Source organism: Panthera leo, chromosome D3 (genome assembly GCF_018350215.1).
Source record: "Panthera leo isolate Ple1 chromosome D3, P.leo_Ple1_pat1.1, whole genome shotgun sequence".
Lineage (NCBI taxonomy): Eukaryota > Metazoa > Chordata > Mammalia > Carnivora > Felidae > Panthera > Panthera leo.
In genome coordinates this window covers 32,591,989-32,615,255 of record NC_056690.1, presented here as the reverse complement: position 1 = coordinate 32,615,255, position 23,267 = coordinate 32,591,989, and the positions used below count along the sequence as shown (strand labels likewise).

The 23,267-nt window shown below is 36.9% G+C and overlaps 1 protein-coding gene across 7 annotated transcripts in view; it reads right to left on the bottom strand.

Moving 5' to 3' along the window:
- SPIRE1 (spire type actin nucleation factor 1) overlaps window positions 1-23,267 on the bottom strand; it is a 198,820-nt gene that overhangs the window by 68,347 nt on the left and 107,206 nt on the right. For all 7 annotated transcript variants that reach the window (XM_042909576.1, XM_042909577.1, XM_042909578.1 and 4 more), the window contains 2 exons: window positions 5,666-5,743; window positions 1,928-2,092 (listed from right to left, as the gene is read on the bottom strand). In XM_042909576.1, coding sequence (XP_042765510.1) covers window positions 1,928-2,092; window positions 5,666-5,743 — 243 coding nt within the window. The remainder of the gene's footprint in view (window positions 1-1,927; window positions 2,093-5,665; window positions 5,744-23,267) is intronic.

Genomic DNA, 23,267 nt, shown 5'->3' with positions numbered 1-23,267 from the left:
GCTGCAATACTGCAGCTTATTAAAATTAACAAAGAGCTCAAACAGCTACCTAAATGTTTTTTTTAGAGTTTATCTATTTATCTATCATCTATCTATCTATCTATCTATCTATCTATCTATGTAATCTCTACACCCAATGTGGGGCTTGAACCCAGAGATCAAGAGTCGCATGCTCTTGGGGGCGCCTGGTTGGCTCACGCAGCTGAGCGTCTGAGTGTTGACTTTGGCTCAGGTCATGATCTCATGGGTTCGTGGGTTCAAGCTCCGCATTGGGCTCCACAATGGCAGTGCAGAACTTGTTTGGGATTCTCTCTTTCCTCTCTTTGCCCTCCCCCTCATTCTCAAAATAAGTAATAAATAAATTAAAAAAAAAAGTTGCATGCTCTTCCGACTGAGCCAGCCAGGTGCCCTTACTTAAATCTATTTTAAAACTAAGTGATGTGCTTCGTAAGAATCTTCCACATAAAATAACTCTGATTAAATTTTCTAAAAAATGGGGATATAATTCATTAATTCATCTCCTATCTACAATTCATTAATTCATTCCACAACTCTTTGTTGGGCACAGTATTTAGCACCTGGCTGTGTGTCAGGCACATGCTCCAGTTAGGGGATATAACAGCAAAAGAACTAAGTTCCTGTGGTAAGAGAAATAGCGAATCTGAAAATACATGACACTGTGAGCTACTGACACATGTGGGTAGGGGGGCAAACACTTCTCTAATCAGGGGACATTTGAGCAGAGACCTAAAATGTGCTAAGGAAAGCTACATAGATGTGTGGGAAAAGAGAGTGCCAGGAAAAGGGGCAGCAAAGGTTCTGCTGCAGGAGCACCTGACAGCAGAGACCAGCATGGCTAAGGAGGAGAAATCAACCAGGAAAGGTGGTAGGAGGTGATGTCTGAAAGGTAAGCTGTACCAGACTCTGTAGAGCTTTGCAGGCCAAGGTAAGGATGTGGAGTTTGTTCCAAGTGTGATGGAGAACCATGGAAAGTTCTGAGCAGGAAAATGGTATCATCATATTTTTACCTGAAGGGGCTTACTCTGGCTGTTTTTGGGAAAAATTGACTAAGAGGGGCAAGAGTGAAAATAGGAAGGCTACTTAGAGGTCACTGTAATGTGTGATTGAGAGACAGTGGCAGTCATATTCAGGACATATTTCAGAGGTAGTACTGTCAGGATTCCAATTCTAAGAACGTAACTCAAAGATTTCACTATTGCTATTCAAAAGCATTTATATATGCAAGGATACACAACATAGGCTGCCACAACTTAATACAAGTTGATCGACTTAAACTCTGATATAGCCATAAAGCTAGAAGGGAGGTAGTCATTTAGATGTGATGATGTTGAACACATAATGACATGGAAAAATGTTCATACTATGTATGTTAAGTGAAAATAACTGGTTACAAAACAAAGTATTCAATATTAATCCATTTTGTCTAAATAAAATGGATAGAAAAAAGAAGGTTATAATACAAGCATGTTGCAAAACACCTCTTGGGGCTGTGAAATCACACATTTGCAACTTTTATTCTTTGAGCTTACTGTATTTTTCAAATTTTCTGTAATAATTATGTATTACTTCTATGGGAAGAAATGATTTTTAAAATACTGAGAACAGGGGCGCCTGGGTGGCTCAGACAATTAAGCGTCCGACTTCAGCTCAGGTCATGATCTCACGGTTCATGAGTTTGAGCCCTGCATCAGGCTCTGTGCTGCCAGCTCGGAGCCTGAAGCCTGCTTCAGATTCTGTCTCCCTCTCTCTCTGCCCTTCCCCCGCTTGCACTCTGTCTCCGTATCAAAAATAAATAAACGTTAAAAAAAAAAAAATTAAAAAAAAAAACCACTGAGAACATTTTCAACAAATAAGATTACTAAAGAATAACCATTTGAGTTTTTTAATGGTTTTCTTTGTTACTTACCATTACTTTTCGCAAAGTGTATCTTTTAGATCGAATGTCATCCATTAGCATCTCATACGGGGTGAGCTGATATTCAATGGGCAAAGGGTTGTACTGCCGCTCTTGGACCTTCTTAAGTTTTACTCCATTCCGCAAATCCCTCATCACCTGTACCCAGAATCGAGCCTAAAAGAATCAAGGGTAGAGAGATGTCCATGAATAAATTTACTAGTTCCCTCTAAGTAGCTACAGTCATACAGAAAAAATGAAGAGCTTGGCTTGCAAAACATTGAGTAGACCAAACAAAACTGATTTTTACAACTAGATTTTATAATACTAAGTACTTAAAAAGCCAGTAGAGAATCATGAGCTCTAAGTTCTGAGGCACCTGGGTATAAACCCTAACTCATTCACTGTGAAAGGCTGTATTAATGGCCTCAGTTCTTCACGCCTCCTGTGTCTACACTCTGTTACGTGATTTTGCTCACTGAAGAGTATATTTCCCACACTCTAACATTGGTTTTGGCTTTATGATTTGCTTGGCCACTGGAAGGAATAGTAGTGGATGTGATGTAACCAAAGTCTGCAAAAGCAAATGCATAATGGGTTTGTGCTTCTATTGCCATGAGAACATTATGCCTGGACTAGCATGATTGTCCAGGAGAAGAATGAGACACACATAACTGATCTGTACGCTCATGAGCTAAATAAATGTACTACTTTATGCAACTGTGATTCTGTAGTGGCTGGTTAGGTGGCATTACTGTGACCACAGCTAAATGATACAATCACCTATTAGCTATCTGACATCCAGCAAGTTGTTTCACCTCTCTGACCCCTGGCTTCCTCACCAATAAAAGATAATGGTACTTCATAACTTGCTGAGATGGTCATATATTATGTGGAAAATGGCCATAATTTTTATGTTATTACTATCTTTGCACAAATTACATAATATTGGCCTTCTTATCAACAAATAATGGTAAACAAATAATGGTAAATTGATTTGCTAGCCCTTCAAGAAAATGAGATATAAATGAAGTACTTACAATAATATAAGACATACTAAATATGTATATTATTATTATAAGTTAATCCTTTTATTTTCCTACCTATAAGCTAAGGTGTCATAGTCTCTACTTCAGTGAAAAGTAAATCAATATGATATTTAACTGAAACACTGTGGTTTGTTAAAATTAATAAGTAGTTCATATTTATTACTTAAACATATTTACTAAAAACCATGTGATATATTTCATAAGAATTATCTGTACAAAATAACTGATTAAATTTCTCAAAAATGGAATTTATGATTTTTTTAAAAATGTATACCATTTCTTATTCCAAATAAGATTTGAGGTACTTAATATTGTGGTATATCCATTAGAACACCTTCTAAAATATTCCTATTTTAAACAGATCCAATACAATATCCCTAAAATATTCAGATATCTCTTTTGAGAATGTTCTTGTCCCAATTTCTCTGTTTTTCTTATACGCATTCCTTTAAGATCCAGTTCAAATATCATCTCATCTTTTAAAATGCTATCTCTTCTCTTGACTGCCCAGGGCTTTAAGAAAACTTGACATATGTGAAATTTTGAGTATTTAGATAAATTAGGGGATGATTACTCATATTAGAAGATTTTGCTATAATTTATGAAAGGATTCAAACAGACTTTTTATATAGCCAGTTCTTTATATATTATTGTTTGGCAAACATTTTCAGAAATTTAATTTAATTAAGAGATAAAAGTCACAGTAAAATAATGTACGACTGTCACTGTATGTACTCCCAGAGATTCAGTCATTTACATATTCCATCAGAGAGATCCTGAGATGCTACCATCAAAGATACTCTAATTCTCCTTCATTCTTTCATTTCATTCTAATCTTTCTAAATAATTCATTTTAATGGTCTTATAAGAGAGCAGCTGGTGATCTAGGCAAATGGAACTCCCTTTAGAGTTAGCGCATCTCTCGTCAGTGATCCTACCAGTTTTTAAATGAGGCTGCCCTACGGCAATAAGTTAAGTTTTTAGTTCAAGTTTAAACTAGCTGTTTGCTAAATTCTGACCACCTGGAGTTATTTATCTGGCTTCCACGTCTAAGAAAACAAATTTTAAAATTTATTAGCCAAGATAAAATACACCTGAAATAAGGCTATTAGAGTATTCTACACAAAGGAAACTTAATAAACAATACTATTCTAAAATGATAATATCCATTTACAAGACATTACAGGCTACTTATTTTTTAACCTTAATCTTAAATGTTCTAGATTAATATCATTCCAAATATCTCAGTGACGTTATCAATAAATTATGAATATTTATATCCATACATCAATACATGTGGATCCATACAATGGATTGGAATACTACTAGTAATAAAAACAACAAACTATCGGGGCACCTGGGTGGCTCAGTCGGTTAAGCGTCCGACTTAGGCTCAAGTCATGATCTCGTGGTTCGTGAGTTCGAGCCCCGCATCGGGCTCTGTGCTGACAGCACGGAGCCTAAAGCCTGCTTCAGATTCTGTGTCTCCCTCTCTCTCTACCCCTCCCTCACTCATGGTCTGTCTCTCTCTCAAAAATAAATAAACATTAAAAAAATGAAAAAACAACAACAAACTATTGATAGAGGCAACAACATGGATGAAATCTCAAAAGAATTATGCTGAATGGAAGAAGCCAAGCAAAAAACAGTACATACTATATGATTACATTTTTGCAAAATTTTAGAAAATGCAAACTAATCTATAGTGAGAGAAAGCAGATCATGGATTGCTTTCCCATGAGTTCCTCCCAGATCATGAGGAGAAAGGAAGCAGGATTACAAAGGGGCATGAGGAAACTATGGGGATTAATGGATGGGCTCAATATTTTGATTATGATGATGGTTTCATGGGTATGTATGTATGTGTGTATATGTCAAAACTTATCAAATTATGCCTTTTAAATATGTGTAACTTATTGCATGCTGATTATACTTTAATAAAGCTGTTAAAAAAGAATATGGCAAACAAAGTCTAATATGGTCAAAAGCAATTTGTTCATATCCCCCAAATATTCCTAGTCCCTCATTTAATGGTATCATTTTTTAACCAATATCCTTAACCTGAAAATTCAGAATCCTAAAATGTGCCTTCCCACTGATGCCTGAACATACCTCAGTCTAATTTCATGACAATGACTCAGCCCCAAGGCTGTCATGCCTACCCAACTCTAAGTCATATATGAGGGCAGGGACTCTTGGTTTTACTAGGGTCTAGTACCATGCCAGAAAAAGTGGCTACTCAAAGTGTATTGCATAAATACATTGTAATCATCTGTGCTAGAAATCTGTCTTCTGTTTTATGCAGGCAGAGATCCTGTAATAATACAGGAATGAATAATTCTGCATCTCAGAACCCTAATACAGTAACTATTCATCGGATAAATGAATGCACTACACTGTAGTTTCACACCTTATCCTGAAACAGAGCTTAAACTCTGACTTACAAGAGTATGCTAAGGCATTAATATAATCAGGAAGGTCAGTATTTTAAAACATCAATTTTATCAGAAGGGACATTGGAGTAGTTCTAATAAAATCAGTTAGTTTTGTAAAATGGGGAAGATATTTCCTCAAATGTAAGACTAAGCACATTCAAATTCATATATCAATTCGTATTACAGTCCTTAGTAACAAGCATTTTAGAAATCATCACACTCTGTCTTCAACACTAAGCAGAACAGTGCATATCCAACTACCTTACCCAGTCAGCATTTTTCAGGTCTTCCAGGTCTGTGTTAGATTCATCACTCTTTTCCATTTCTTGAATCTTCTTAAGATTCTATCAATGAAAATAAAAAGAAAACATTTAGGTATAAAAATTTCATTATGCTACCTTCTCAAGTGAAAATTTCTAACAGATATCTTCAGATAAAGTCTATATAGAAGCATTATTGAAGCAGATAGTACAGAATCTACTCCCCTATACATTTCAGTCAATGGTAAACTACAATAGATACAGTACTACAGAGAGATGGACTGAGATTGTTCCTTCTAATTTCCTTCTAGGCCTTGCAGCTAAACCTTTGTCACAATATTAACTCACACCACTAAAATGTATTGACATTGCCTTTTCCCCCAATGCCCTTATTCAATACACAATTAAATCTCACAGATATTATTTCCTCCATATAACCTAAGCCCTCTTCTTTTTATCTCCACTGCAGATCCCTTAATCCAAACACTATCTAATTTTTGCTGACTTCTGATGTGGTCTGGCCCCAGATGTTCTCCTCTCCTCACCCCCATGCCTGGTCTCATTTATTCTCTACTTCTGCTCTTCTTTCAGATATCAGGCTCAACAGAATCATCAATTCTTCAGGAAAGCCTTCCCTTCCCCTCAATTAAGTCAAATCTTCCTACTATACAGTGGCATATAGCACCATCCACCTTTCCTCTGTAGCCCTTTTTACACTGTAGTTTTACATTTGTTTGTACCTTCCCTCTAGGTTTCATGAGGCAAAATTCCATTCTCAGGGGCTAATATATATAGCATTGGCACTTTTTATACTCAATATATATTTGTCAAATAATTTCATGAGTAAATTTCAATATATAAAATGCTTTTTATTTATTTATTATTTGGTAATGTATATATTACAAAAACGATTACTGCAATAAGGGTAGTTACCACCTCCACCGCCTCCTATAATTACTTTTTTGTGTACGTGGTGAGAACACTTCAGATCTACTCTTGAAACTTTCAAGCATGTAAGGCAATATTGTTAACTACAGTCAACATGCTGTATATTAGATCTCCAGAACTTATTCATCTTAAAACTGCAAGTTTGTACACTTTTCAATTTTTAATTTATTTGAATGCTGTTGACACACAATGCCCCACCCTTTGAAACTGCATGAATCCAACATTTGCAATTTTAAGAAAATCATGATAACTAAAACATCTACTCGGCTATTAATTACTAATCTGTGTTATACCATTCCTACTTACAACAAATCAATTCTTGTATATTTTACAATTTGTTGAGTTTATTTGCCTGAATGCTTGTGGACTGAGTTTAAATGTACCTTATGAAACCTAGTTTATTTTATATGAAAATACTTAATAGAAAACATTTCTAAACCATTTATTTTTTGCTTCTCAACATCTCAGATTGACCATCTGCAAAATGAGAATAACATCACCTGCTTTTTTTGTACTTAATAATGTATAGGAGTATTAATATAAAAAGAATAAAATAACTCTGAACACTTGAAGAAAATGTGGTATAAATAACGTATTCTCTTGCTAGGAAAGACATTTGGGGGATGAGGGAAGTACTTCTTGGCTGCAACAGGGTATGGGGAAATAATAATATCAGCTAACAAGTGCTAAGGCTTCAGGCAACCATCACTTAACCCCAAGCACAACCCCTGTTATGGCTGGGCTCACAACTGAGGCTCACAAAAGCTAAGTGACATGGCTGGGGTCTCCCCACAGGCAGGACAGAGAGTGAAGTAGGTAGAAGCGGCATCAGGGTCTCAGACAGGAGATAAGATGTGTGGAAGGGACACCAGATAATGAGAAGAATGGCCCTGTTGGGAATCTAAGTGTCCTGATGCTGCTTCCCAATGACTTAGGTAAGCCTTAGAAAAAAGCTGGATAAAGTTCTACATTACTTTTGCTAAAATTAGTATTTATGAACTGCTAACACACAAGGAAAAAGAAGACTACGGCTTTGCAGATAATTGGGTACTTAATATCTAGTGTAACATTGTGTCAAAATCTGAGTAATAATCATTACTAAATTAGGACCCTCCATTTTCTGTGTTTAATGACACAACAGATGTCCTGGTACATGCAATTTTTCTGATATTTAAAATACCCCCCCCTTTTTTTGCTACAGATAATTAGCTGTCTTTTTAAAAATCTCTCATGATTTAAAGCCATGGTTTTCAACCCAAGTCCACAATCTTCATCAAGTAGTGACATCTTGAAATCAGAGCTGAACAGGGAAGAGATCAAAAGGAGAGGCACATTTATTTTGTTCCTCTGAGGACTGTAATCCAAGCTCTATCCCAAAAAGAATTAATGCCTTAAGATATATATTATTCTATTGACTAGAATAGTGTTCTTTCTAGCTTTTTATAATTAAAAGCGTAAAAGAAAAGAAAGAGACTTAGGGAGGTGAAATGCCTTTGGGCACCTTGGGACTCTCTCAGCAGCAGTGCTCTTCCCTCCCTTACCCAAATACCAAAAGTTTAGAATAAGTACCTCATTTCTTCCTATTTCTTCCAACTCCAGCCTTGGGGCATTTGTACTGGCTGTTCCTCTCTCCACAATGCTTTACCCCCCATCTCCACATAGCTAATTCCCATACATATCTCATTTTTGCTCAAATGTCACCTTCTCAATGGGGCCTACCTTGACCATCCTATGCAATCCCATACAAACCCCAAGCTCCACTCCCTGCACTAGCAATTCCCCTAGTCTATGTCTTTTTCCAAAAATCATCCTGCCTTCTAATAGTCTATATGATTTACTCAATGTGTTTACTGTCTGCCTTTCATTACTAGATTTTAAGTTTCATAAGGAATTATTTTTGTGTATTTTGTTCACTGCTGGGCTCCTGGAATCTCTAGAAGCATGCCTTGCTCTTGGTAGGTGCTTAGCAAGTATTTGTTGAATAAGTGAATTAAGATCTTTCAACCAAGCCCTTCAATCTCCTCAACAGCTCTTATCAAGTCAACTTTAATAAGAAGCCCTATGAAAGGGAAAATTATTCAGAGGAAAATCTGAATTTTCTTCTCTAAATTCAGAATCTACTGAAGGGGTGGGGAAGAAAACTCTTATCTATGCCACACGGAAACATGTGCTTTCCAGTTCAGGGAAATAAACATGTAATCCAAGCTCACATTACATTTAAGTGTCTCATTCAGTCAACAGATTAAAATAAATAATAATCAGAGTAAATAAAAAGAAAAAAATGCACACTGAAGTAATTATAATACTAAACACGTCAACAAGATTCAGTCAACATCAAAATAAATTGGCTTGAAACCTTAGTGCCTAAGAAGATCAAATATGTACACATGGGCCAACACCCTAACAACACACTTTCCCCATCCATAACCAAGAGTGCAATATGGGCTCTTTGTCACCTACAGGCTGATCCCACAACAAGCACTATATTGTTTACCCAATGATCTATAAGCCAAAAGATAATGAAAAAAGCTGAAAACATGATGGAGAAACTCATTTTTGCAAGCCTATGTTGTTTTTTAAAATTTCTGATGGTCTCTAGGTCCTTCTAGGCTCCAAACAAGAGAAGGCAAGATAAACAGTACAGGTACAGGAGAAGATGGGTGGTCTTTGGCAAGATGAAGATATATTATCTTTTTTTCTAGATTCCCACTGCTACTACCAAAGCTGATGATGGCAAGTCTTTCAACTGTTCTTTCTGCCTCGGTATCTTCCTCATTTGGTTTACCTTTTTACTCCCCTATGATGGGTTCCCAGTGTTTCTGCTGTCACCTTCAAACTGGGGTACCCATATTTCCAGGGACCTCTGGTCAAACAGTATAGTGATATGCCAGGGAGCATTTACAATGACAGATAAACAGGACACATTTTCCTGGAGCAAATTTTACTCACAGATGTGATAGATTATCATGCTGTGGTAAGTTGCCTAGGTCCACACCCTGCACCCACTTCAGGAATGAAGTACTCTTCCACTGCTGCTGGAGGTTTTGTCTGCTCCATAACCTAATCCTGCCCTAGGAGCTGCACTCAGGGCTCAGAGCAAGGAGCTGCCTTGTCATGGGTATGCCCCATCTCTGGGGTAGCCCACACCCAATCACTGGTCTGTGTGGAGGTACACAGGTCAGGCCCCCTTGCCTCTCTTGGGACATCTCTGAAAGGCCATCCCAACTTCTGAGCTCCCTGTGGGATCAGCTGCAACCTGCTGCACGTGCATCATAGTTCAACTTTTCCTTCACTGCTCACAGGTGTTCCCCAAAGCAGTTCCCAATAAAACCTCCCGAATTCAAATTTTACCCCTCAGAATCCTTTTCATGGGGGAACTCAATCCACACATGGAACATTTAAAAAATATTACAATTAGGGACGCCTGGGTGGCTCAGTCAGTTGAACATCCGACTTTGGCTTGGGTCGTGATCTTACGGTTCGTGAGTTCAGGCCCCGCATCAGGCTCTGAACTGACAGCCCAGAGCCTGGAGCCTGCTTTGGATTCTGTGTCTCCCTCTCTCTCTCTGCCCCTCCCCCACTCATGCTCTGTCTCTCTCTGCCTCTCAAAAATAAAGAAACATAATAAAAAAATAAAAAAATAAAATATTACAATTAGATGTAGACATATAAAATAAAGTTTACATGGATTTTAAAGGTAAAATGTATGATTTCAAAGACACTTTGACTTGCACTGAACAATACATCTCTCAGTGGGTATCTGTTGCTTTTGTCTAGATACATCTCCCCCCTTCCTTCTTTCATTTGGGGAATTCAGCCCCTATAGTTTGAGTAGGGCTAATCCCATGGCCGGCACACCTTATCACCTACTCACAAGGGTGAGGACACAGCCTCCACCAGCCAGTGCAGCCACAGCAACTAGTTCTTGAGCAGGCATATGTTTCTGAACTTTCCTCCAAGATATTTTTGCTCTAATTAAGAGAAAGACTTTCTGCTGGAGTTACTAAACTGAGGAAATGTGAGGTTTAAGCTACAGACTGTCATCTTACCTGCTTTTTAGTAAAAGCCCATCCTGGGGAGTGAGAGAGAGAAAGCCAGCCCTGATTATAGAGTTTGAGACACTGGATCCAGCTGCGCCTAAAGTTAGCTGTACCCTTAGACTTTCCATTTATGTGAGCCAGTAAATATTCCCCTACTTCACTCATGCTAATTGGAATGGATTTCTGTTACTTGCAACTGAAAGAGTTATGATTTAATATGTTCCTTTAGTCTAGAAGTACGAGTTCATGCTTCTATGTCTTAGGGGTAGTCTGGTGGAGTCATATGAGAAGCACATGGTCCCTTTTCCACCCAACCTTAAATTATACTGTTCTCCAACACATCCCATCCAGATGGTCTTACTGTTTTACACCTTCACACATCTCCGCCTTTACTTGTGCCGTGATAAAATCCCTAACTCCCTGCTACTAAGAAAAACGATCTGCTCTTTATAACACTAAAGACAGTTTAAATTAATAGTCCAAGAATTTCATGTTTTTTAATTTTTCTGAATTTCTACCATAAACTGTAGTTCAGACACTTCCTAGCTGTGTGTCTTTATACGGGTCACCTAACTGCTCTAATCCTCAGTTTGTTTTCCCATCTGTAAAATAGCAGACAAAAAACTACTTTCTAGATTTTGTTAATATTACATAAAATAATACCGAAAGAATACAGCATGGTGCCTGGCTCATGTTAAGCATTTAGTAAGTACTAGTTATTAAAAACCAACAAATATCTGTGAGATTTCACTGTGAATACTTTTTATTCCATCACAATAACATTTTATTCTTTTACCAAATGAGACCTCTCTCTGGCCTCTTCATGAAATCAAAATCCTGACTCACAAATAAGTCAAATACAGTAGCTGAGAATCTGTGAATACTGTAATTGAACAGGCCTAAAGCAATGTGCAACTAGAAATCTCAGGTTTCTAGTTAGCAAAAACAAATGAGTTATTTGAAAGTAAATTACATATTTTTCTAGTGTTAGTGACAAGCTTCTGTCAATTATATTCTGGCTTCTGAATAAATTATTTTGTATGCACAAATGTAATAACAGATGCCAACCTGAGCTTGGAATATGGTGAGAAAGTTATAATTGAGTACCCGCATGGCAATTAACTCTCTGCATGTCTGACATAACCATTCTCAAGCTAGCAATTAGCACTGCTCCAAGCCAACACTTTCAGTTCCTGGCACCTTAAAAAACAAACAAATAAAATCTACTCTGTGAATCACAAGATATCAAATGCTCACAGAATAATTTTAATTCATTTGTATAGGTTCAACACCAGCTCACATATAAATGCCTCTTTTTAGATTAAACCACCGTTACAGATATATTCATGTATTAAAAGAATACTTTAATAACAGCATTTCAATGATGATCATTTTCCTGCATACTGTTAACCACTTAACGCCATTTATCATTTATTGATATTCCTCTATATACTGAGTACATGTTTCAGTTAGAAACTTTTCAATGTGTAAAAATGAATATGTTTTAGTAACTCCTTAAACCTTTTTTTTACTCAATATATGCTAATATGCTTTCAAAGAAATTACTATTAATTATATTTCCCGAGTGACAAAATCACTTATATAAATGTCGCCTGTAATAAAAAGAACACATATATCAGCCACAGAGATTAACAGCCATGCTGTCCTAGCTGAGATATTTTTACCATAGAGAAAAGCAAGAAAAGGGATTTTATCATATTTACCAGCCCAAAATTAGTGTTCCAAAAATTAGGGTACAAAAAACTCCCATGGAATTATAGCAGTTCATCTGATAACTGGAAGTCTCCCATGTACATTAAAGAGTTAGTGGATAATTACAAAAGAATATGATTTATATTTTCATCAAGTTTTATAACACTTTGTTAAAGATGTAATATAGTCTTCTCCTCAAGGGATACGATTCGGAAAAGGTAACTACAACAAAGATGAAAGAAAGTCAGCATTTTACTTAATTAAAAAATGTAAAATGTTAAGATACTAAACTAGAAGTTGATAATTTCTGTAAAATTTAATTTGAATTTATATGGTTCATTAAAGAAATTACAAAAAACTATAGATGAAGTCATCACAATGAAGGAAATTCATTCTAAATTCTTCCAATACTTTTGTGTACACACACACACTCTCTCTCTCTCTCTCTCTCTCTCTCTCTCTCTCTGAGGGTTTAATGAATGTCTCTGCCTCAAGTAGCTGGACTCACAGTATCTCCCTAATACAACCACCCTTCCAGTTTTCATATTTATCCACTCTTCACCCCTATAGACTCATCAAGTCTTCACACATAAAGAAAGGCAGTGATAATAATAAAATGATCATTAAAATATCATGGGCAATATTTGCAATCTATATCACAACAAGTATTTTCTTAAGACATACAAATGGGTAAGTAAAGACCAATACTACATTAGAAAAATGGGCAAAGGATATGAATAGGCAATTGGTAAATACAAGTATGCTCTTAAGCATATGAAAAGTTGCCCAATCTCATTCATTCATAGTAAGGAGAATGTAAACTAGAACTAAGGAATACAAAATTTCACCTATCACTTAAAAAACACATTGCGTAGGAAAAGACACACTCTTACACAATGCAAAGGATAAGATCATTGGTAAACCTCTATTGAAGACAATTTCATATTTTATGAAAATTGTAAATGCACATGCCATTTGAACCAGTAATTCAAATTTTAGGAATTTATCCTACATATATGATTACACCCATGAAAAGTAGCTTTAAAACTATCCACTGTAGCACTGTATGAAACATCAAAAGATTAGAAGTAATCTTTCTAACAAAGAGCCTGATTAAATCAATCACAGTATATCCACACAAGAAAATATTACAAACTCATACTAGATGTAAACACTATGGACTGATATGAAATTATCTCCAAGATATATTATTAAATGAAAAAAGGAAAGTTCAGAACAGCATAAAAAAGGAAGAAAAAAACATGATGTTTTTGTTAGTTATGGATAAAATGTCTCCATAAGAACAAAAAACAAATTAATAGCATTTGTTGTCTGTGGGACAGCAGCCAGCATAAGGGTATAGCTTAGTATATATAATTTGAATGTTCGAATCATATGAATTTTGTTAAAATAAATTTAATTAAATTGGAGAAGTTACAGAACCTGCAAGTAGGAGACTTCTTACATGCTATTTATTATTTATTTATTTATTTATTTATTTATTTATTTAGAGACAGCGAGAGAGAGAAATGCTGCAAGAGTGAAGAGCAGAGAGAGGGATAATCCCAGGAGGGGCAGAGAAGAGAGAAAGAGAGAGACAGAATTGAGGCTCACCCAAAGCAGGGCTCATGTTTTACCTGAAGAGGGGCTCAGGGCTCATGTTCACTGGAAGTGGGGCTAGAGCACACCTGATGTGGGACTTGAACTCACAAACCATGAGATCATGACCTGAGCCAAAGTCAGATGCTTAACGACTGAGCCACCCAGGTACCCTTACATGATATCTTAAATAAAGATTCTTCTGCAATTATTTTAGCAGGGAGAATAGTGATACAAGCAAGATGCCCAGGGCAGAAAGAGTAAGTTAATTACTTCTGATGAGGTAAATGCTCTGCACGTTTACTAACATTCACAAAATAATAAATCAATAGAAAAAAGACAGACATTGACAAGGGCCATGAAAAGTTACAAATGATGGATGATCTAATTAAAATGAACAAATGGCAATCTTACAAACAGACATCTGGTGGCAGTTCTTTCTTTCAAAAAATGATATGCTCATGTCTTGGCAGAATATAAATCCATTTTAGCTGTAGGGAGAAATTTCCAGCTAACCTAAATGCCAGTTTTATTATTGGAAGTGTTGTGAGCAGGCATGAGGAGAATGATAGGCAGGGAATATGAGAAAGCTGACTAAAATACACTTTTTTTTTTTAACTTATTTTTTTTAAGTAGGCTTCATGCCCAGCGCAGAGCCGGAAGCAGGGTTTGAACTCACAACCCTGAGATCAAGACCTGAACTGAGGTCAAGTCGGATGCTCAACTGACTGAGCGACCAAGGGACCCCTAAAATACATCTTAATATGTTAATGAGATAGAGGTCTTGTGACTTTATCTTTGTAAGTGTAGTCAAGCAGAATATGTCAGAAGTCCTATCACATGCAGATGCCTTAGTATGATTGAATGCGGTCACTGGCAATGGTATTATGTAACACAGGTGGATTTGGTTATGGGCTGATAAGAGATGGTGGATGCTAAATACCTACATTTGATTTTTTCCAATAAGCTGTAGGTAATTAAATGTGGCTATTTGACTTTTTAAAAAGACAAAAAATAATAACAGCTTAGTCAATTCCAAAAACATTGCTTTTCCCCTAGCAACAAAAGATACTTTATATACACACATTTATACACACACACATATACACACACACATAATATTCTACTGGTAATAATCTTATCTAAGATAAACAGTTCAAAGATTTCATCATGAAATTTTGATTTCTTATAGCACTAATAGTAACAATACTTGATGAAGTGTCACAGCAGTAGTTATGATTGTACAGTATAAAAACACTCATGTTAATATTGTGAAGATTCATACTGAGATTCATGCTTATTCATGCTTATTTCCAGTTCATCTTCTTACCCCATAATTCCAATATCTGGTCAAATATTAGCAGATAAAGGTAAACTGGTTCTAATCTAAGCATCTAGAGATCATCCTTCCATCATTAAATTTAGGGTAAGACTTAACTATTCAAAAGAATTTGAATGATGAGGTTTAAAATAAAGTCACATGTAACTAAGGATCATTAAAACATTCAGAAAATCAAGACACTAGCATAATGCTACTTGTATTTTTATTTTTCTAAAAATTTTTACTTTCATTTGAATATAGTTGCCACACAATGTTCTACTAGTTTTAGGTGCACAATGTAGCGATTTGACAAGTTTATATATTCCGCTATGCTCATCACAAATGTAGCTACCATCTGTCCTACTATATCACTATTACAATATCATTGACTGTATTCCTTGTGTTGTGCTTTTTATTCCCATGACTTATTCATTCCATAACTGGAAGCTCGTTGTCTCCCACACCCCTTCAACAATTTTGTCCAACCTCTCACCTCCCTCTCCTCTGGCAACCACCAGTTTGTTTTCTGTATTTATAGGTCTGATTCTGTTTTTTATTTACTCATTTGTCTTTTTTTTTAAGTTTCCACTTATGAGTGGAATCATACCGTATTTGTCTTTCTCAGTCTGAATTATTTCATTTAACATAATGCCTTCTATGTCCATCCATGTTGTCCCAAATGGCAAGATCTCATTTTTTCTTATGGCTGTGTAATACTCTGTACCTTGACTACTATAAATAATAAACTTGGGTGCACATATCTTTTTGAATTAGTGTTTTCATTAAATACCCAATAATGGAATTACTGGATCATATGGTAACTCTTTTTTTTTTTTTTTTGCAATTTAAAAAAAATTTTAATGTTTATTTATTTTTGAGAGAGATAGAGAGAGAGAGAGAGAGCACGAGCAGAGGAGGGGTCAGAGAGATGGAGACACAGAATCCGAAGCAAGCTGTAGGCTCTGAGCTGTCAGCACAGAGCCCAATGCGGGGCTTGAACCCACAAACCAAGAGATAATGACCCGAGCCGAAGTCAGATGCTTAACCAACTGAGCCACCCAGGCGTCCCATAAGCATTTTCTAGGTGAGAGAAGAGGGGGAACAGGAACTTCAGGTAGGTACAGAGTCCCTGGATGCTCAGAGACTACAGGGGAGGTTGCATACAGTGAATGAAGAGCCTGGAGAGGTTAAGATTGAAGCCTGATTCTGAATAGTGCCCTATGTCATGCCAAAGAGTCTAAACTTTCCACCTACAAGTACCAAGTAGCCAACAAGATCTCTACACAGCGACATAACACTGGATGGTAGACTGTAGATGAAAAGGGAAATTACATCAGAAGGTTTTCCCATGGCCCAGGCAAGAGATGTCAGACCACTGCATGAAGAAGGCACAAGGCAGTGAGAACATGAAGGAGGCTGTACATTCTGGAGACAAGTCAAGAGTGTCAGGGACCAAGATTCAAGATAGATAGTAAGATCTACAGTAGCTGAACCACAGATTCTCTAATTCATTCAACACTGATCAAATATTTAGAGGCCCTATTACACTGGGATATAGCAGTGTATCAGAGAGAAAAGGTCTTTGCCCTTCATGAGATTATTTTCTTGTGGTAGATACCAATGAGTAAGAAAAGAAGTCATCAAGACAACTGTGATAACTGTGAGGAAGGAAATAAACAGGGCAACTGATTTTAAAGTAAAAGACTGAGTGTGAGATATAAATATATACCTATATCTATTTATGTATGCACACACACACGAGTGTTTAGGGGCAGTCTAAGGAGATGTCCATTAAGCGCAGGCCTGAAAGACGCAAATGGAAAACCATAATTAAAACAGTGAATGAAGATAGAATTTATGAGTTTAAGATGTCAATAAAAAACTAATTAAGCACCACACTTGAGAAGAGATCAAAGATCATTATAATCAGATAATCAGAAGTGACAATCCACACCTGTAGAGGCTGCTTCTGAAGAAATCCAAGATGGCTTAACTATATGAGACATCTTCTCCCTTAGAGATCAAAATGTTTGGAATATTCCACTTTAGTTCTAGGATTGTTTATGTGTATGATGCAAGAAAGTGCAAGGGGAGAGAAAATTTTCATCACTTTGAGTACACAATCTCCTAGAAAACAGACACTGACTTTAAAATCTATTTTACATGCCTTCTTATGATAATATGAACATACAATGTTCATAAATCTCAATTATTTTTACTGTTCATTAATTTATGCCTAATATTACTGCATTAGGAATTTCTTCTTTATAGGGATTTCTTTATCATTAGATTTTAAAATACAGAATTTTTAGTGGATACTGACATCAATTAATAGTAATGTTGAGTGTTATAGCTCAATATTTATAATATTGAGCTTTCCTCTAAAATCTTCAACAGTGAATTGCTTTCCTATAAAATCCATTTCAAGTTTAAAATATGATGTAAAATAGTATATAATAACTTCATAGCAAATTTTACTGGGCATGCACTTAAAATGTTTATCAGTATACATTTTGCCTATACAACAAGACTTAAAAAAATGAGAATGAATAAAACAAAGATTTAGCCTAATGAATTGTACTTTCTGCAGCAAAGTTAACAATTACAGGGGCCTTAGCATACCTAATTGCCCTCTCCTCCCTTTCTAAAGATAAATGAACACAAATCTAGCAAAAGCTATATAACTGATGTCCCATGAATAATGAGTGAAAGAAAATGATTCACCAACAACAAAGGGGCTTTTAAAAATGATTGGCATCAGGGTGCTTGGGTGGCTCAGTCAGCTGAGCATCTCTTGATTTCTGCTCAGGTCATGATCCCAGGGTCGTGGGATTGGGCTCTGTGCTGAGTACAGAGCCTGCTGCACATTCTCTCTCTCTTTCTCTCTCTCTCTCTCTCTCTCTCTCTCTCTCTCTCTCTCTCTCCTTCTGCCCCTCTCCCCCACTTACACACTCTCCCTCTCACTCTAAAGTTAAAAAATAAAAATAAAAATGACTAGTGTTAATATATTATAAATATAAATTTTAAAATGACTTATTTGCTTGAAAAAAGGATTCTTCTTTCAAAAGAAAGATTGCTTTTATACACTATACTTCTCTGATACCTCAGGTTTTTCTTTTTACACTATAGTAAATATAGTAATTAAAGAAATATAGTAAATATTCTATTGTGAAGCAACATATTTACTGTAGATTTGGGGTTGGGGGCAAGCACACTACACACTCTCAACAAGGAGGCAATGATGGTTAGAGCATGCTAGGAACATACTGGAATAAAATCAACTGACTTCTAATCTTAAAATGATTTTATCTCAGTCTTTGACATTTCTAACACACTTCTGTCTCTTCCCATTTCACACCTCCATATTATTTCATACCTAAACTTAACATGATACCTTCCTTCCTTCCATCCCATTTGTGTGCGTGTGTGAGACAGACAGACAGACACACACACACACACACACACACACACACACACAATGTTCTCTCATTTACCCTCTTCTCCCCAGCTCCAAATTTTATTCTCTCTGGCTCCCATAAACTTCTTTCCAATCCTGCTCAGAAGCCTATATCAAAGCATACATCTCCATTTTAGGAACTCTCTTCAACTTTGTTCCAATATAGTCTATCGTATGTGACTATTCTTAGAGGAAACCTTTGAGCATCTTTACGGGGATGAAGATGAGGATGAAGATGGAAACGCTGGTGTCAGAAGTGCTGACAGCTTCTGTGTTAGCCCCCAATCTCTGTAAGCCTTAGTTTGCCAATTTGCAAAGTAAGAGTCACAGGACTGTTCATTAGGATTAAATGGAGTAAGCGACAGAGGCCATTTTATACCTGTAGGAATAATACAGGAAAGCAGTAGGGATCACAGTTTGTGGAACCGATAAATAATTTCATTTAACAATAACAACACAGGGACTGATGATCAAACACTACCTAGACAGCAATGGAATAAAGGACACTACCATTAATATAACTTCCTTTTCTACAACAAAAAATTTACATTTGAAACTGCCAAGCTAAATTCTCCACTCTCCAGCACACATGCTCACTGGCCACACTTGCTGGTAGAGTTTGGGTGGTGGTGGGTTACTGGCAATAGGACCTGGGCTGTCTCTTCTTTCATACAACCTGATGCACTAAATGGATTGTTTAGCCTGTCCCTTCATCTATAATTACATACAAGGATATCAAATTGCTTATGAGACACAGTAATATGTGCCTACTTTCAAGAATATCAAATTGCTTTTGAGACACAGTAACAGCAGGTCTATCCAAAACTTCTCTGTCATTCAGAGAATAACCTTAATGGATCTCATTCATTAAGAAGGAAATCATCACATCATAAAAAGATTAGAATAAAAGTGAGTTTGTATTCCAAATAGATGATGAACTACAAAGCTCTGAGCTTTCAAAAGTAAGCCAGGTCTAATAAGCATAATTATGTCATAGAACAACTAGTTAACACTTGGGAACAGGTTAGGGGTTTTACTTATATTTTAATAAATTGTCAGTTGAGCATATAAGAAATTTAACATGAAGTAGTTTTGGTCTGTGAAATCAGGAACATTATCAGCAACTAAGCTCAAATATTTTTTTCCCAATGTTTTGATACTACGAATTTACCCTAATTTTACACACACGTGCGTGCCCACACACACAGATAAAATGTAATGTGAAACATCACTGATGATCAGATAATCAACTTATTAAATCAGAGGTCATCACTTTGAAAATTCCACTTGATACATACTAACTCACAGGTACAGAAGAAATATTATCTGATTCTTTACACATTCTGATATTTTTTAATGTTTATTCATTTTTGAGAGAGAGAGACAGAAGCGGGTCAGGGAGGGGCAGAGAGAGAGGGAGACACAGAATCCAAAGCAGGTTCCAGGCTTTGAGCTGTCAGCACAGAGCCTGATGCGGGGCTCAAACCCATGAACTGGGAGATCCTGACCTGAGCCGAAGTCAAACACTTAACCAAGTGAGCCACCCAGGCACCCCTGAAATATTGTCTGATTCTTAAATGTATAAGCATACCTTATAGATATTGCGGGTTTGGTTCCAGGCCACCACAATAAAGCAAGTACCACAATAATGTGTCACGTGAATATTTTTGTTTTCACAGTATATATAAAAGCTATGTTTACACTATATTTCAGTCTATTAAATGTGCAATAGTAGTAGGTCTATAAAAACAAATGTATATAATTTAAAAATATTTTATTGCTGGTGTGCCTAGGTGACTCCATCGGTGAAGAGTCCAACTTCAGCTCAGGTCATGATCTCACGGTCCGTGAGTTTGAGCCCCGCGTCGGGCTCTGTGCTGACAGCTCAGAGCCTGAAGCCTGCCTTTGGGTTCTGTGTCTCCCTCTCTCTCTGCCCCTCCCCCACTCATGCTCTGTCTCTCTCTTTTAAAAATAAACAAACATTTAAAAAAATAAAAAAATATTTTTATTGCTAAAAAAATGCTAACCATCATCTGAACTTTCAGCAAGTTGTAATCTTTTTGCTGGTGGAAGATCCTGCCCTCAATGTTGATGGCTGCTGACTGATCAGGGTGGTGGCTGCTGAAGGTTGGGGTGGCTGTGGCAGTGTCTCTAATATGAAACAATAATGAAGTTTGCTGCATCAACTGACTCTTCCTTTCAGAATTTCTCTGCAGTATGTGATGCTGTTTGATAGAATTTTACCCACAGAACTTCCTCCCAAATTGGAGTCAGTCGTCTCAAACCCAGCCACTGCTTTATCAACTAAGTTATATCAAAGTCTAAATTCTTTTTGTCATTTCAACAATATTCACAGCATCTTCACCAGGAGTAGATTCCATCTCCAAAAAAAACTACTTTCTGATATTTTAATAGTGTTGTATGCTGACAGGTGGTAACTACACTTGTGGTAAGCAAGCATAATGTATAAAAATGTTGAATCACTATGTTGTACACCTGAAACTAATGGACCACTGTGTGCCAACTATATGGAAATAAAAGTTTTTCAAAAACCACTTTCTTTGCTCATCCATAAGAAGCACCTCCTCCCCCATTAAAGTTTTATTGTGGGATTATAGCAATTCAGTCACATTTTCAGGCTCCACTTCCAATTCTAGTTCTCTCTTGTTACAGAGTAACATCTGTAGTTACTTCCTCCACTGAAGTCCTGAACACCTTAAAGTCATCCATCCATAAGGGTTGGAATCCACTTCATCCCATTTCCTGTTAATGTCAATATTTTTACCTCTTCCCATAAATCACAAATGTTTTTAATGTCATCTAGAATGGTGAATACTTTCCAGAATGTTTTAATTTTTTTACATGTTTATTTTTCAGAGTGAGAGAGACAGAGCATGAGTGGGGGAGATGCAGAGAGAGAGGGAGACACAGAATCCAAAGCAGGCTCTAGGCTCTTAGCTATCAGAACAGAGCCTGACACAGGGCTCAAACCCATATACTATCAGATCATGACCTGAGCCAAAGTCGGATGCTCAAATGACTGAGCCACCCAGGCACCCCCAGAAGGTTTTCAACTGATGTCCAGATCCATCAGAGGCATCATTATCTATTGCAGCTATAGCCTTACAAAATGTATTTCTCAAATAACAAAACTTGTAAGCTGAAATTGCTCCTTGATCCATGAGCTGCAGAATAGATGTTGTGTTAGCAGGCACGAAAACAACACTAATCTCACTGGATATCATCAGAGCTCTTGGGTGGCCAGGTGCATTGTCAGTCAACAGTAATATTTTGAAAGGAATCTCTTTCTTTTTTTCTAGGTCTCAACAATGGACTTAAAATATTTCATCAACCATGTTGTAAACAGACGTGACGTCATCTAGGCTTTGTTATTCCATTTATAGAACACATCAAAGTAGAGTCAGCATAATTCTTAAGAGCCCTAGCATTTTCAGAATGGTCAATGGGCACCGGCTTCAATTTAAAGTCACCAGCTGCATAGCCACAAACAAAAGAGTCAGCTGTCCTTTGAAGCTCTGAAGCCAGGCACTGACTTCTCCTCTCTAGCTATCTGGCATCTTCTTCTAATAGATGAGAATTACCTTAGTTAGACCTTCTGGATAACCTGCTACAGATATTATATCAACACTTGCTTCAACTTGTACTTTTACATTATGAAGACAGCTTCTTTCCTTAAACTTCATGAACTAACCTCTGCTTGTTTCAAACTTTTCTTCTGCATCTTCCTCACCTCTCTCAGCTTCAAAGAACTGGAAAGATTTAGGGTCTCCGGATGAGGCTTTGGCCTAAGGGGATGTTATGACCGTGTTGATCTTCTATCGAGACCACTCAAACTTTATCCATATCAGCAATAAGGCTGTTTTGCTTTCTTATTGTTCATGTACTCACTGGAGCAGTACTTTTGATTTCCTTTAAGAACTTTCCCTTTGCATTCACAGCATGGCTAACTGTTTGGCACAAAAGGCCCAGCTTTTAGCCCATCTTGGCTTTCGACAGACTTTCCTCACTGAGTTTAATGATTTCTAGCTTTTGATTTAAAGTGAGAGACGTGCAACTCTTCCCTTCACTTGAACAATTTTTTTTTAAATATATGAAATTTATTGTCAAATTGGTTTCCATACAACACCCAGTGCTCATCCCAAAAGGTGCCCTCCTCAATACCCATCCCCCACCCTCCCCTCCCTCCCACCCCCCATCAGCCCTCGGTTTGTTCTCAGTTTTTAAGAGTCTCTTATGCTTTGGCTCTTTCCCACTCTAACCTCTCTTTTTTTTTTTCTTCCCCTCCCCCATGGGTTCCTGTTAAGTTTCTCAGGATCCACATAGGAGTGAACACATATGGTATCTGTCTTTCTCTGTATGGCTTAAAGGCCCCTATACAGTTATTAATTGGCCTAATTTCAACATTTTTGTGTCTCAGGGAATAGGGATACCCAAGGAGAGGGAGAGAGATGGGGAAACAGGCAGTCAGTGGAGTAGTCAGAACAGACATTTATCAATTAAGTTTGCTGC